Source organism: Salmo trutta, chromosome 26 (assembly GCF_901001165.1).
Source record: "Salmo trutta chromosome 26, fSalTru1.1, whole genome shotgun sequence".
Taxonomy (NCBI): Eukaryota; Metazoa; Chordata; class Actinopteri; order Salmoniformes; family Salmonidae; genus Salmo; species Salmo trutta.
Genome location: NC_042982.1, coordinates 19,339,720 through 19,354,937, shown reverse-complemented (window position 1 = coordinate 19,354,937; position 15,218 = coordinate 19,339,720). Strand labels below are relative to the sequence as shown.

At 45.6% G+C, this 15,218-nt stretch overlaps 1 protein-coding gene across 2 annotated transcripts; it reads right to left on the bottom strand.

The window, feature by feature from the left end:
- Window positions 1–38: 38 nt before the first annotated feature.
- Window positions 39–14,864, bottom strand: LOC115163336 (RILP-like protein 1). 2 transcript variants are annotated; one of them, XM_029715130.1, is made up of 8 exons: window positions 14,081–14,864; window positions 12,736–12,862; window positions 6,220–6,341; window positions 4,589–4,777; window positions 3,391–3,560; window positions 3,169–3,291; window positions 2,944–3,042; window positions 39–1,834 (listed from the first exon to the last, which is right to left on the bottom strand). In XM_029715130.1, exons 1-8 carry the CDS (start codon window positions 14,441–14,443, stop codon window positions 1,702–1,704), a joined length of 1,326 nt encoding a protein of 441 aa, XP_029570990.1. In that variant the 5' UTR covers window positions 14,444–14,864; the 3' UTR covers window positions 39–1,701. The 2 variants fall into 2 exon arrangements, with proteins under 2 accessions (XP_029570990.1, XP_029570991.1); XM_029715131.1 differs by having other exon boundaries at window positions 12,736–12,859; window positions 14,081–14,863.
- Window positions 14,865–15,218: the final 354 nt, after the last annotated feature.

Here is a 15,218-nt window from a genome sequence, read left to right as displayed (position 1 = left end):
TGACAGCCCAACTCACATGCTCCCACAATACACACTTCTGATTTCAATTCAGATATTTATTTGGTTTTTGTAGCTCAAAGGCTTCTCTGTTTAAAAATAGTCATGCTTACAAAAAGAACATGTACATACAGTTTGTAGGAAAACACGTTATTCAACACTATCACCAGCAGCATTCATTTAGAATGTCAGAAAACTACGTCATAGTCAGATGTCTGAGTACCGATAAGTTATGGTAGGGGGCAGGGGCAGCCATTGTTGTAGGTGTGTGGTTCTGTGTGTGTTTGTTTAACGACATGGTCAGATGGAAGGATAGTGACGGCACACACACACCATCTCCCATTTACCCCCAAGGAAACACACATTTCCTCTGTAAGTGCAGCAACTAACGTACAGGGGCTGGTGCCCCAGTGAACACACACACACACACACACACACAGACACACACACACACACACTTGGCAGCCACATGCATGACACAACCAACCCCAAAGCTCAATTCATGGTCCTAGGGAGGACATGGTTGAACTCATAATAGGACTCTATCAAAAATGTAAGATGAGCTGATGGTTAAGAATATAAAGTCTAATCAATAAATGACTGTTACTCTGTGGCAATACATTCAGGCTCAGAAGTAACAGTATACTTTACTGCAAAACGTTTCCTATAACTCACACTATGTCCAAGTCCGTGACAGATTGTAAGAATTACAGCAACCACAAAGCACACCAAAAACACCCACACGAGGTAAGATGTTAAACACATAGAAGTCCACCATGGTTGTTTATAGTTAGAATGCCCTCTGTGGCAATACATTACCATGGTTGTTTATAGTTAGAATGCCCTCTGTGGCAATACATTACCATGGTTGTTTATAGTTAGAATGCCCTCTGTGGCAATACATTACCATGGTTGTTTATAGTTAGAATGCCCTCTGTGGCAATACATTACCATGGTTGTTTATAGTTAGAATGCCCTCTGTGGCAATACATTACCATGGTTGTTTATAGTTAGAATGCCCTCTGTGGCAATACATTACCATGGTTGTTTATAGTTAGAATGCCCTCTGTGGCAATACATTACCATGGTTGTTTATAGTTAGAATGCCCTCTGTGGCAATACATTACCATGGTTGTTTATAGTTAGAATGCCCTCTGTGGCAATACATTACCATGGTTGTTTATAGTTAGAATGCCCTCTGTGGCACAAACGTGTTCCTGCAATAACCAATGATTGCTGTGTTCAAAATATATCTTGGTATCTTTGGCAAAAAATATTTCTTAAAATATCCCAATACAAATTTGCTTCAGAGATTCAACAGAGATTTGTTGTAGATGGTTACATACCATACACATCACTATAATGTTGAATACAAATACTAAAACAATTACAAAAGCATTATCCATTTAAAAAAGTCCCTCTAAATAATGTCCTGCACAGTTTTTGTCAATGCAAAGTGTACAGTTGGCCATTTCACCATTCTGAACCTATTCCTGAGAGAAACAGAGGGAGAGAAAGAGAAAGAGAGAGGAAGAGAAAGGTATACAGAGCAAGGACGAGGGGGTAATAACAAATAAAGAAGGAAGGCATGAGAGAATGCTCTTCCTTTCTTAGGGCTGCTGTGGAGACCTAAACAGTATGAAAAATCCAGTGAAAACTGAACAGAATGGAGGACAAGTGTAGTTGGATGGGTGTTGAAGGTTGTTATGGTGATTGTCGGGGTTCTGTCTCCGCAGTGTTGTCGGTGTCGCCGATGATTTCCCAGGAAGAAGCAGCGTTGGTTTCACTGGGACTATGGCTGCTGTGGTTGCTGCCGGAGCGGGTCAGGAAGCCAAAGCTAGGAGACAACACAGGTCTAGGATCAGCTATACTAACTCACAACCAGAAGAAACTAAAGGTACACACAGGAGGAGAGAAAACAACACAGTTCACAGGTCAGAGATATTGTCTGAAAGGTTATATGGCGCATAGTCTCTTGTGACCGACTGTGATCATGAAATGGTAAGTGTGCATGTGAGATTTAGTTCTGGTCAGGGTTTCTGAGATCGCATCCAAGATGGCGTAGCAGTGCAAACGTTGTTTGTCGTTCTCTCGTGTAAATGTTGTCTTTTTTTGTATATATTTCAATTTATTACGTTTGTTTATTCCATGTGTAACTCCATGTTGTTGTTTGTGTCGCACTGCTTTGCTTTATCTTGGCCAGGTCGCAGTTGGAAATGAGAACTTGTTCTCAACTGGCCTACCTGGTTAAATAAAGGTGAAATCAAATTGAAAAATAAAAACATGTAGTAAGTACTACATTCTGTAGATATGAGGTAGTCCCTGGTAACACCACAAGGGGGAGTAGTCTATGTTTATATTAATGGGCTTAGTCAGAGGCATCAGCAGGTGCTGTGAAAGTTATACATTGAAAGTAAAAGCAGAACAGTGAACAGAGCGGCATCATGTGTTTGAATGTCTGCCTAGAGGTAAACACAGACACACAACAGTATTATCAGGAGACCAGAGGTAGTTTAACATAGACAGACAATATAATCAGGATTCAGGACTTAGCAACAAGTTCATGGAACGATTGATGCATGCTGGAGGCCTATGAAAGAAGCCAAACCTGTCTAACCAACCACAGACCTGCCTCAACTTTGCCTAGCCAATCAGTGGCCTCGAAGTAAGGGTTATGGTAGGGAACTGCATAGTTAACTGAGGCTCATCGTCATTACAAATCAGGCTTTTGCAGGAATTCTCCAACAGAACAAGGTCCTGCATCAGTTTAGCAGAGTAACAACACTGTAACAGGCAACTATTCATACCAAATTTCTAGAACTATGTTCTGATTGGGTTTCTTTGAATGTTGTAAATGAGCTTTAAACATGTTTACATTTCTGTATGTAAATAGCTATGTTAATACATGTGTTGTTTACATTAGAAAAACAGGCCAGTAGTACTTACAGGTTCCTGATGCGAGACTCTTGTGGTTTGCTGTCAGTGCTGTCTGTCTCGGTTTCTGTCTCTGCTCTCCTCTCAAACAGGGGTCCTTTCTCCTCATCACTGTTTAAGGAAAGCACATCCACAGTCAGCACTGCGTCTTTGTGTTTGTGTATGTGTGTATATGTGTGTGTGTATGTGTGTGTAACTGTGTGTGTGTACCCGTGTGTGTGTGTGTGTCAGTGTCACCTGCTGCATTCGTCCTCTGGCATGCCCAACATCTTGGCCTTGATGACAGTTTTCTGTTTCTTTATGGCAGAACGTACAGCATCCAGCAAGAAGCCTGGACACCGCTCATCATTCAGGATCTCCCTGTGAGGATGACACATATGACACACACATCAGTACATACACACCAGTACATACACACACAGGTATAAAAGGTATGAAACATTCCCCCATAGTATGCACCTCTGGTAGTAGGAGAGTTCCTCCTGCACCAGGAACAGGTTGGCTTTGAGCTCGTTCCTCTCCGTCAGCATCTCTCTGACCTCCTGCTTGGTGAAACAGGGTCTGTTGGGATCCTTCAGGTCTATCACCAGCTTGTCAGTCAGGTCCACTTCGGTCTTACACGGATTGGCCTGTTGGGATGGAGAAAACACAGGTACACTATCACATTTTACTTAATGTAACAACAGTCATGTGTTTTATGGCTAAGGGAAACAAAATGTTGTTGTTCACCTGGTTTAACACATTCAGTGAACTTCACAGTCTATGAAATTGTCTAAAAGCAATAGGAAAAGCATAATACCCATCAAAATGATGAGATTTGGCAAAATGTGTGACTATTACAAAGTAACAAGCCAACATTTTTCTTGTAGTGAGATTTCTTAGTCACATTATACTGTACGTGGTCAATACATACATGTACATCTTGGCCAACGGTGTTTCCTCTCACAACAATGAGTTGACTCCTTTGTCAGAGAGAAAAGTCACAGATATGACCTTCATTTCTCTTATCTTAGTCATAACAAATATTTCAAAATGGCTACAGTTTCTTTTACAGGGAGAAGAGTTTAAAGAAAACAAAAGCCAAGTGTAAGACTTGGCAGAGAGAGGACAGTGACAAATGTTCAAAGATTAAAGTTCAGCTACAAAATAAACTGAGGGAGAGGGCAGGACACTAAAGGTTCTCTACAGAAATGACAACAAGGTGTAACAAACAAGTCAGTAAAGTGAGTCAGAATACACCACACTGGATGACTAATGTTTATGTAGTATTATAAACTTGGTACTTTGGGTCCTGGATACTGATTGGCTGAAACATCATTTCAACTGTGTGTATATCAGACAATATACCACAGGTTTGACTCAAAAGTACTTGTTTACTGTTGTATTTATGTTGGTAACCAGTTTATAATAGCAATAATGCACCTTAGGGATTTGTGGTATATGGCCAACAAACCACACTCCCTCGGGACTTTTTGCTTAAATATAATATGAAGGTCCAAGGCCAAATCAAAAATGGAAATGAATCCTTGCCTTTCAACAAGGAACAAACACACCTTTACACACACAGAGCCACCCATCCACACACATACAACCCCCCACCCCATGCATGCACACACACGCACACACACCCCACCGCTTTCACACAGACACTTCTTACCGTGCCAGCAGCAGCGTTGGCCTTTTCCAGCTGGGTGGTGAGGCGTTCTATCTCTTTCTGTTTCTCTCGGAGGTCTGCCTCCATGTCAGCCTTCCTCTCCACAGCACTCTTCATCTGGGCCGTGATGATGCTCTGCTTGTGTCTCAGCTCTCCATTCATCTTCATGAAGCGCTCCAACTGCTCCTGCAGCTGTACACACAAGTATGTAACAACACATTAACATAACACTCACATTACATACATATACACTCATTCACATCCAGGCCAATGATATGATATGCTAGATATCATAGGGGCCTTGGTGGGGGTGCAGGGACTCATTGGGAGCAAGAGGAGAGGACCATATTAGACAAACACAGGGGGTTACTCCCATAAACAGAGAAACATGTTCAAGCATCATTTTGAGCAAACTTAATTTAGAAGGCCCAGGGTTCTAGGTAAGGTGAAAAGCCTAGAACCATCAACAAACACACCCAGCTTGAGCTGGAGTTTAAAACCATTACTGTGTGACAGAGAGAGCTGCTGTGAATAAGGGAGGGGAGTCATGTCCCAGACTTGTCTCCAAGGTGTGGGTTATGCTCAGCACAAACCCATAACCATAACTACTATACCAGTACTGTTTCAGTATCATGTTTTATTACTCGTATGTACACATGGTATACACCGTCCAATGAAATGCTTACTTGCAGGATCCTTTTGACAATGCAACAACAATAAATAATAAAAGATAAGAATACGAACATAAAGTAAATGGCTCAGTAGAATAGAATAAACATTTTAGTATAAGTATAATACACAATGTATAGTCCAATATTTACAAGTGTTTGTGGGAAGGGAGGATTGGGGGGAAAGAATTGTGCATTGTGCAGTATTAAGCAATCATAATCTGGTAGTAGCAGTTGTGATGTGTGTGTAGCATGAATGTACACTGAGTGTACAAAACATGATCTTTCCATGACATAGACTGACCAGGTGATTCCAGGTGAAAGCTGTGATCCCTTATTGATGTCACTTGTTAAATCCACTTCAATCAGTGTAGATGAAGGAGAGGAGACAGGTTAAATAATTATTTTTAAGCCTTGAGACAATTGAGACATGGATTTTGTATGTGTGCCATTCAGAGGGTGAATGGGAAAGACAAAATATTTAAGTGCATTTGAACGGGGTATGGTAGTGGGTGCCGGGCGCACCGATTTCAGTGTGTCAAGAACTGCAATGTTTCTGGGTTTTTCATGCTTAACAGTTTCCCGTGTGTATCAAGAATGGTCCACCACCCAAAAGACATCCAGCCAACTTGACACAACTGTGGGAAGCATTTGAGTCAGCATGGGCCAGCATCCCTGTGGAACGCTTTCGATACCTTGTAGAGTCCATGCCCAACGAATTGAGGCTGTTCTGTGGGCAAAAGGTGCTGCAACTCTATATTAGGAAGGTGTTCCTAATGTTTTGTACACTCAGTGTATTTATGTGTGTGTGTGTGTGTGTGTGTGTGTGTGTGTGTGTGTGTGTGTGTGTGTGTGTGTGTGTGTGTGTGTGCGTGCGTGCGTGCGTGCGTGCGTGCGTGGGCACTGAAGCGTGTCTGGGTACACTCGTATTCAGACAGACTGTACATGTAGTCTTCTTGTCCTTACCGCCTCCACCTCTTTAGACACGCTGGCTATCTGCTGTACTTTGGCCCTCAACTCATCTCTTTGCTTGTCAACCACCTCCTTCAGTTTCAGCATCACCTCCCGCTCCTGCCGTTGGACACGGTCTGGAACACAGGAACACAACAATACAATATCATCACTGTGGGTTTTCAATGGTCAACAGAGGCACAGAGACAACACATTAGGGCACAAAAAATAAAAGTCAAAAAATAAAAGCGCAGTGGAAAATGGAAATTAATGTCCAGGAAGTCCCTAATGACCATGACCCAGTAGTTCATCAACCATCAACAGTCGGTCAAGACTAAGTCCCCAGCCAAAGCTGCTCAGTGGAGTGTATCTTAAGGTCTCTGGTTAAACAGTAAAGACACTTAAGGATTATCCTTCAGCACATGGTCATCTTTAAGCAGTCTGGTTTATACCTGTTGATTCAGACACACTACTCTGGACGTGTAATGACTGATACATAACCTATGGTGGAGCTTGTTTTATTTAACCTTTATTTAACTAGGAAAGTCAGTTAAGATTATTTACAATGACGGCCTATCCCGGCCAAACCCTCCCCTAACCCGGACGACGCCGGGCCAATTGTGCGCTGCCCTATGGGACTCCCGAACACGGCCGGTAGTGATACAGCCCGGGACTGCAGTGCCTTAGACCGCTGCGCCACTCGTTTTGATTTGGATGGACATTGGAGACACTAATGTTCCTAGGCCAAACTGGTGCAATAAAACTTAACAACAAGCAGCTAACATGGACCTCTTGGTGGGAAAACTGGTTTCAGCATGTAGTATGGCCGGGGCCCGTGGAGGTACTGCAGGGGGTCCACAATTTTCTATACTTTTTTATAAATAAAACAAAATGAGAGCCTGCCTGCCGTTCTATCCCTTTCTGACTCTGCCTTGGACTACAAACCTCTGCCTACCCTCGACCTGCCCTTCGCCTGCCCCCTTGTAATAATAAATACTCTGAGAACCGAACCATCCGCCTCTTGTGTTTGCATCTGGGTCATATCCTGAGTCGTGATAGTACGAACTGACCCTGACTGACCCAGCAGACTCGGACCAGCTCAGCAACGCTGTCTCCTTCCAAGGAGCTGCCATTGGAAGACACGAAGAGGTACTTTAAAACCTTATGGAAGGATTCCAGACCTTGGCGGAATGCCATTACCACACTTTCACTACATTGCTGGAGCAATTCCAAGGATTATCAACTGGGCAACAAGCCACTACAGTAACACCCCAGACTCTCAGTAAGCCCGCTAGCAGCGGCGCTTCTCCCCAGCCTACCCCGGCTTCCCGAGAACCCCGCTTACCTTCTCCGGAGCGCTATGCTGGAGATCCTGGAACCTGCTGGGCATTTCTCTCCCAGTGCTCCCTCATCTTTCATGTACAGCCCTCTTCATTTAATTCGGATCGGTCGAAAATAGTGTATCTTATAACGCTGATGTCTGTAAGGGCGCTCGCCTGGTATACGGCAGTGTGGGATCAACAATCCGCCTTTTGCCTTAGTCTGGAGGATTTTGTGATGGAGCTAAGGAAGGTGTTCGATTCCCCGGTGTGCGGGAGAGAGGCAGCTTGGAAGCTACCTCGTCTGAGTCAAGACTCCCGCAGTGTGGCAGACTACGTGGTTCACTTTTGGACGCTGTCCACGAAGAGGGCCTGGAATCCGGAGTACCTGTTCGACACCTTCCTTCATGGATAATCGGAGGAAATCAAAGACGAACTCACAATCCGGGAGTTACCCAGGGACCTCGACTCCCTCATAGCCTTGAATATAAGGATCGATGGGCGCCTATGGGAACGCAGGAGAGAGAGGAGTTCTGTTCTCAGCCCCACTCGCCCGTCCACGTTTTCTCCCTCGCCTCTGAAGAACCCCGGAAGTCCCCGATGCCTGCATTCCTGAGAGAATCCGAAATCACCCGAGCCCCCTCAGCGACTCGTCTCCTCCTGAGCCCATGCAACTGGGCAGAGCTAGATTGTCTCCTAGCAAACGTTTACGCAGGCTGAGCTTCAACAGTTGCCTGTATTGTTGTACTACAGGACATTACATAGCCACCTGTCCAGTAAAAGAACAGGATCATCAGTAGGTACGGGTACGCTGTTGGTGGGCCATACAGGGAGTCTCCAAACTCACATTACTTGTACTCCTCTCCATGCTGTTCCTCTCCTGCTGTGGGGTGGTCGGTCAAAATGTCTTCGGGTGCTCATTGACTCTGGGGCTGATGAGAGCTTCATGGACGCTACCCTGGTATCTGAGCTGGGAATCTCTACTCAACTCCATTCCCATGGACGCCAGAGCTTTGACGGACACTCCATTGGCAGGGTTACTCACAGTACGGTTCCCATTAACCTGCAAGTGTCGAGTAATCACAGTGAGTCCCTACAGTTTTTACTAATTGCATCTCCTCATACACCTGTGGTTTTGGGATTTTCATGGCTCCAGAGGCACAACCCCCTGATCGACTGGGCTACTAGTTCTGCCATGCACATTGCCTTAAGGCGGCGCAGCCTGCCCTGGGACATCCTTCTGCGGGCTTGGGAAAAGCCTCGGATCTCCCGCGGAGTACCAGGACCTCCGGGAGGTTTTCAGCAAGGCTCTTGCCACCTCCCTTCCTCAGCATCGACACTATGATTACGCTATTGACCTCCTCCCGAGCACCATGCCACCTCGGGGTCGGCTTTATTCCCTGTCTGCCCCGGAGACCAAGATCATGGAGGTATACATTAAGGACTCCCTAGCTGCCGGGATCATGCGTTCTCCTGCCTCCCCAGCCGGTGCAGGGTTTTTCTTTGTGGAAAAGAAGGACAAAACCCTGCATCCGTGTATTGACTACCGGGGCCTCAATGACATCACTGTAAAGAATTGATACCCACTACCAATCCTCGGCTTTCGAGCTTCTCCAAGAGGCGACCATCTTTTTGAAGTTGGACCTTCGGAATGCCTACCACCTGGTTCGGATACGGGAAGGGGTGTATTGGAAGACAGCCTTCAACACGGCTAGCGGACATAACGAGTACCTGGTTATGCCATTTGGTCTGGCCAACGCACCTGCAGTGTTCCAGGCCCTGGTCAACGATGTACTCTGTGACATGTTGAACCAGTTTGTGTTTGTCTATCTCGACAACATCTTAGTATTTTTCCTGGCGACTCAAGAGCATGTTCGCAATGTCCGACAAGTCCTCCAGTGCCTCCTTGAGAACCAGATGGATCCTGACAAGGTGAGAGCCGTGGTGGATTGGCCCCAACCCACATCCAGAGTGCAGCTGCAACGTTTCCTGGGATTTGCTCATTTCTACCGCAGCTTTATTCAGAGCTACAGCACCCTGGCCTCCCCCCTCTCTGCACCCCCCTCTCCCAAGGTTCCGTTCATGTGATCCCCAGCTGCTGACCGGGCGTTTCTGGATCTGAAGCACCGTTTCACCACAGCCCTCATCCTAATCCATCTGGACACGTCCCGTCAGTTCGTGGTGGAGGTTGACGCCTCGGACATTGGAGTGGGGTCCGTCCTGTCCAGGACCAAAAGCTGCATCCATGCGCTTTCCTCTTCCATCGTCTCAATTTTGCTGAGAGGAACTATGATGTGGGAAATTGGGAACTTATTACGGTCAAGATGGCACTGGAGGAGTGAAGGCACTGGTTCGAAGGGGCGGAACATCCATTCTTAGTGTGGACCGATTGTAAGAATTTGGAATATTGCTGCACCGCCAAGAGCTCAACTCAAGGCAGGCACGTTGGGCTCTTGTTATTCACTCGATTCAATTTTACCATCGCCTACTGCCCTGGGTTCAGGAATGTGAAGCCTCACGCCCTCTTCCGCCTGTATAGTTCCGCTGCTACACCATCTGACACTGAGTCCATCCTACCTACCTGCTGTCTAGCAGCTACACTGGTCTGGGGTATTGAGAACCGGATCCGCAAGGGGCCATGTTCCCAGCCAGACCCCAGGGAGGGGGCGGCTAACCAGATGTTCATCCCAGATTCAGCCCGGTCCTGGAATGGAGCCATTCCTCTAAACTCACTTGTCATCCCGGCTCCCGCCGGACACTGGCTTTCTTCCACCAACGTTTTTGGTGGCCCACCATGGTTCCGGACGTCTCCGCATTCGTTGCTGCCTGCACTGTGTGCACACAGAACATGACTCTGTGGCAAGCTCCGGCAGGCCTCCTTCAACCACTCCCTGTTCCTCATTGCGACTGGTCCCATATATCCCTGGACTTTGTCACTGGTCTCCCTCTGTCTGATGGCAACACCACCATCCTTACTGTGGTGGATGGTTTTTCCAAAGCTGCACATTTCATTCCCCTTCCAAAGTTACCCTCAGCCAAGGAGCAAGCCTAGGTTATGGTGCAGCACGTCTTCTGTATTTATTGACTTTCGGTCGACATGGTCTCCGATTGGGGTCCTCAGTTCTCGTCCAGGTTCTGGAAGGCATTCTGCACCCTCATTGCATCATCGGCCAGCCTGTCCTCCGGGTTTCATCCCTAGTCTAACTGCTAATCAGAGTGAGCCAATCAGACTACTCTTCGCTGCCTCGTCTCTGCCAAACCCACCACCTGGAGCCAGCAACTTGTGTGGGTGGAGTACGCCCGCAACTCGTTCCCTGCTCGGCCACTGGACTCTCGCCCTTCGAGTGTTCCTTGGGTTACCAGCCCCCGCTCTTCCCTGAGCAAGAGGAAGAGGTCAGCATAGCCTCGGCCCAGATGTTCGTCCCCCGCTGTCGGCGTACCTGGAAGAGAGGCCGGTCCGCTCTTCTTACGACCACCTCCAGGTATCACCGGCCTCCGGCTCCCCGCTATCGGCCCGGGCAATGGGTATGGCTGTCCACCCGTGATCTGCCCCTCCGGGTGGAGTCTCGAAAACTTTCCCCCCGTTTTATTTGTCCATTCCCCATCTCTAATGTCCTTAGCCCCTCTGCTGTTCGTCTTTTGTTACCCCTGCCTGCCTGCCCTGATCCTGAGTCTGCTGTTCTGTCCTTTTTTTGACTCTGCCTTGGACTACGAACCTCTGCCTGCCCTTTTGCCTGCGCCTTTGTTATAATAATATTCTGAGAACCGAACCATCCGCCTCCTGTGTCTGCATCTGGTTCATATCCTGAGTCGTGATACAATCTTGTTGAATGATACTAGGGTTGGTGCTCTTAGCAGCTTCTATAGCACAGCGTGAGTATAGACTACTAAGCAGGGACGAGATGAATAATGAATATCTTACTAATACTTAATACATTTGTGTAATAATACAAATATACGTGTCTATTATAGTCTATTAATTTATATGTATCTTTTCTGCTTTGTTCGTCTTTCAGTATTTACATAACAAATGTCACATTTACGGTCACACATTCACTTCCCAAATAAACAAACACTGGAATTTCTCAGTCAGCAATGTTTTTCTGTGTGATTACCACCAGAAGTAAATACTCTGAGCTAGCTTTGCAGTAACTCCATTCCCGTGACACGCATTACTTTGGGGTACTTTACCTGTTGTGGTGGGTAGTATGTTTGCATACACACATGTGAGAAGGGGATTGTTTCTAAGAGGTGTGTGATATATTATGTATAACAGAAAGTAAAGTCAAAGAAACTAACCTTCCTGGACATGGTTGCCCCCAAGGCAGATGTTTAAACTAACCTTCCTGGACATGGTTGCCCCTAAGGCAGATGTTGAAACTAACCTTCCTGAGCATGGTTGCCCCTAAGGCAGATGTTTAAACTAACCTTCCTGAGCATGGTTGCCCCTAAGACAGATGTTTAAACTAACCTTCCTGAGCATGGCTGCCCCTAAGGCAGATGTTTAAACTAACTTTCCTGAGCATGGTTGACCCTAAGGCAGATGTTTAAACTAACCTTCCTGAGCATGGTTGCCCCTAAGGCAGATGTTTAAACTAACCTTCCTGAGCATGGTTGCCCCTAAGGCAGATGTTTAAACTAACTTTCCTGAGCATGGTTGACCCTAAGGCAGATGTTTAAACTAACCTTCCTGAGCATGGTTGCCCCTAAGGCAGATGTTTAAACTAACCTTCCTGAGCATGGTTGACCCTAAGGCAGATGTTTAAACTAACCTTCCTGGACATGGTTAACCCTAAGGCAGATGTTTAAACTAACCTTCCTGGGCATGGTTGCCCCTAAGGCAGATGTTTAAACTAACCTTCCTGGGCATGGTTAACCCTAAGGCAGATGTTTAAACTAACCTTCCTGGGCATGGTTGCCCCTAAGGCAGATGTTTAAACTAACTTTCCTGAGCATGGTTAACCCTAAGGCAGATGTTTAAACTAACCTTCCTGGGCATGGTTGCCCCTAAGGCAGATGTTTAAACTAACCTTCCTGGGCATGGTTAACCCTAAGGCAGATGTTTAAACTAACCTTCCTGGGCATGGTTGCCCCTAAGGCAGATGTTTAAGGCTGTTCTTTATCAACCAACCTCCCTAAATATCGTTGCCCTTAAGGCCGCTGTTTAAGCCAATTGCGTGTGTGTATGTGTGTTTATGTGTTTTAAACCAACCTTCCTGGACATGGTTGCCCCTCAGGCAGCTCTGTAACTCCTGATTCTCCATCTGTAGATGTAATACCTGGGCCTGCAGCTCCTCGCACCTCCTCCTCTGCTTCTCCACCTCCTCCTGCACCTCCTGCTGGGGGACAAGGAGGAGCTGTTACAGACTCTGGGTTAGGAGGAGACACACAGCATACCCACCATAGAAATAGAATGACATTCTAGTCATTCTATTTCTATGGTACCCATAACCATTGACTTCTAGTGAACTCATTGCCCACAGCCAGAGGAGTCTACAGGTACTTGGTGGTGAGGAAGAATAGGCTCCTAATTAAATCAAAGATATTGATAGCTACTGAGTGCTAGCTGAAGAATGTTCCAAGTGAAAAAGAAAAACAAGCCAACAAGACCAATAACAGACAGTGTAATCAGGTGTGAGACAGAAACAACGTGTTGTAATGAGCAGGGCCCATGGTGTGGTGTGTGGTGCATAGACATGTGGTGTAGTGAAAACTGTAGTACAAACATGTTTCCTCTTATCATATCAAATCTATGATCGTTGAGATCACAGACCAGATAACAGTGACTTCCCTAATTATACTGCGATATAGCCTGGGTTATTTTATATTAAACACTGCACAGTTTCTCCAGAGATACATCTGATCAAGACCGAACTGTGTGATGTAGTAGGGAATTGTAGTTTCCAACATGACAACATTCTACATAGCTTACTGCAGACAATGTGGTAATTAACTACATTGACCATAATCCATTGCATGGGACTTTTATTGTTTAATTCTGCGTTGTTACAGCATTCAACCCACGTAATGCACCGTGCAGTTAATGTAGTTTTTATTTGATCAAAACCGAAATCCGTGATACATACTGTGGCAATAGCGACCTGTCAATAAAAACACACGAGGGACATCATAACGACAATGGCACGAGCGTCCATTCTGAACACACCATTCCGTGATGTTACATAACAAAAACGACATATAGTCCACATTTCGCTTAGGCAACTAATACAACTAAAATGGAGCCTTCTCTATGTGGGAATAGTTGCCAGTGGTAGGTCTACACTCTACACACAATGTGTCACACAGATAACAAATATGTTTTGTGAGCTGTCACTTGCCACTGAAAGGGCATGATGAATAACGTGGCATTCTAACGTGCAGCAAGTAGTATAGTTATTAAATTGTACCCTAGCCGTCAAAACAATTCAATTGCTACATTGTAGCAGCAACCCCAAATCACATATCTTCAGTGTTGTTACAATCCGCTAATTGAAACGACACGTCACTGGAGGTATTATCTGCCCCATGTTACTACCATGTTATTACCACCGACTCACCCGCTGTATTTCGTTCTTGCTTTCTTCGCATTCTTTCACATTTCTCGTCTTCTTCTGTACATTAAGTGTTTCGAACGCTTTAAGTAATTCTTCTTCTTTTGACTTGTGGGCATGGTTCCGCGATGCGAAGCTCTCCAAAAGTTCTAGAACTTTGACAATTTTAGGCACCAGTCCTGTGGCGCTCTCTTTACCGTAGCCGTCAATAAGTGTTTCCACTTCCGAGCCAATCAATTTGGCTATTTCGTATACATCGTCCACAGTTAGTGCTGAACATGTCCTTTCAAAACACACCTCTGTCTTCTTGACGTCTTGCTTTTGATCGTTTCTACCGCAATCCTTCTCCATTATTGCACAAGTGTGCATGCAAGTTACTATCGAAACCCAGAAATAAAAAGAACGTCGTTCTCACGGTGACATGACAGTTCCCCGGCGAAAGAGTCGAAACACAATTAAAGCGAAAGTGTTCTCGCAATAAACAGGTGTCTTATCTACACCGCGATATGCTGCTGCATCTAAACTTAATGCATTCGTCAAATCGTCACCCTATGCTTGAACTTGACTCTGGGTTGCATGCTTGGTCAGAGACGAGAACAAACCCGTTGTAACTTGAACCTCATTCGAGTATACGTCACACATTTTACCGAACTCTAGTCTAGAACATTAATATGAGGCCCAATTCAAATAAAATAACATGGAGTTCCTCATCGAGTAGTCTTGAAAAAACAGAGCAGTGTACTGTCGATTGGACGCCAATATTTCTGCCCACTCTCGGCTTGTTTATCATTCAACATCCCTCCTACTTTCCTGACCAATGTAATAAGAGTTATTTATTTTACCTTAAATTAACTAGGCGAGTCAGTTAAGAACAAATTCTTATTTACAATGGTGGCCTACCCTGGCCCAACCCAGACGCTGGGCCAATTGTGCACCACTCTACTCCCAATCACTGCCAGGGACTGTAGTGACCTCTTGCACTGAGATGCAGTGCCTTAGACCACTGCACCACTCAGGAGCCCAAGAAGCTCCTCTAGAGCCACATAACACAGTGTACTGTTACACTGGCATGCTAGGTCGACCATACAGTAATGCATCAGACAGTCAGAGCATACAAATTGGATTTCTTCTGAAGGCATGGGAA

Excerpts from the sequence above, each read along its gene's own strand:
- LOC115163336 (XM_029715130.1), bottom strand. The coding sequence starts at position 14,443 with ATGCACACTTGTGCAATAATGGAGAAGGATTGCGGTAGAAACGATCAA. Across the intron at positions 6,342-12,735 it reads GGGCAACCATGTCCAGGAAG|ACCGTGTCCAACGGCAGGAG; the intron begins GTTGGTTTAAAA and ends CCTGTGTTCCAG. Across the intron at positions 4,778-6,219 it reads TGTCTAAAGAGGTGGAGGCG|CTGCAGGAGCAGTTGGAGCG; the intron begins GTAAGGACAAGA and ends TTGTGTGTACAG.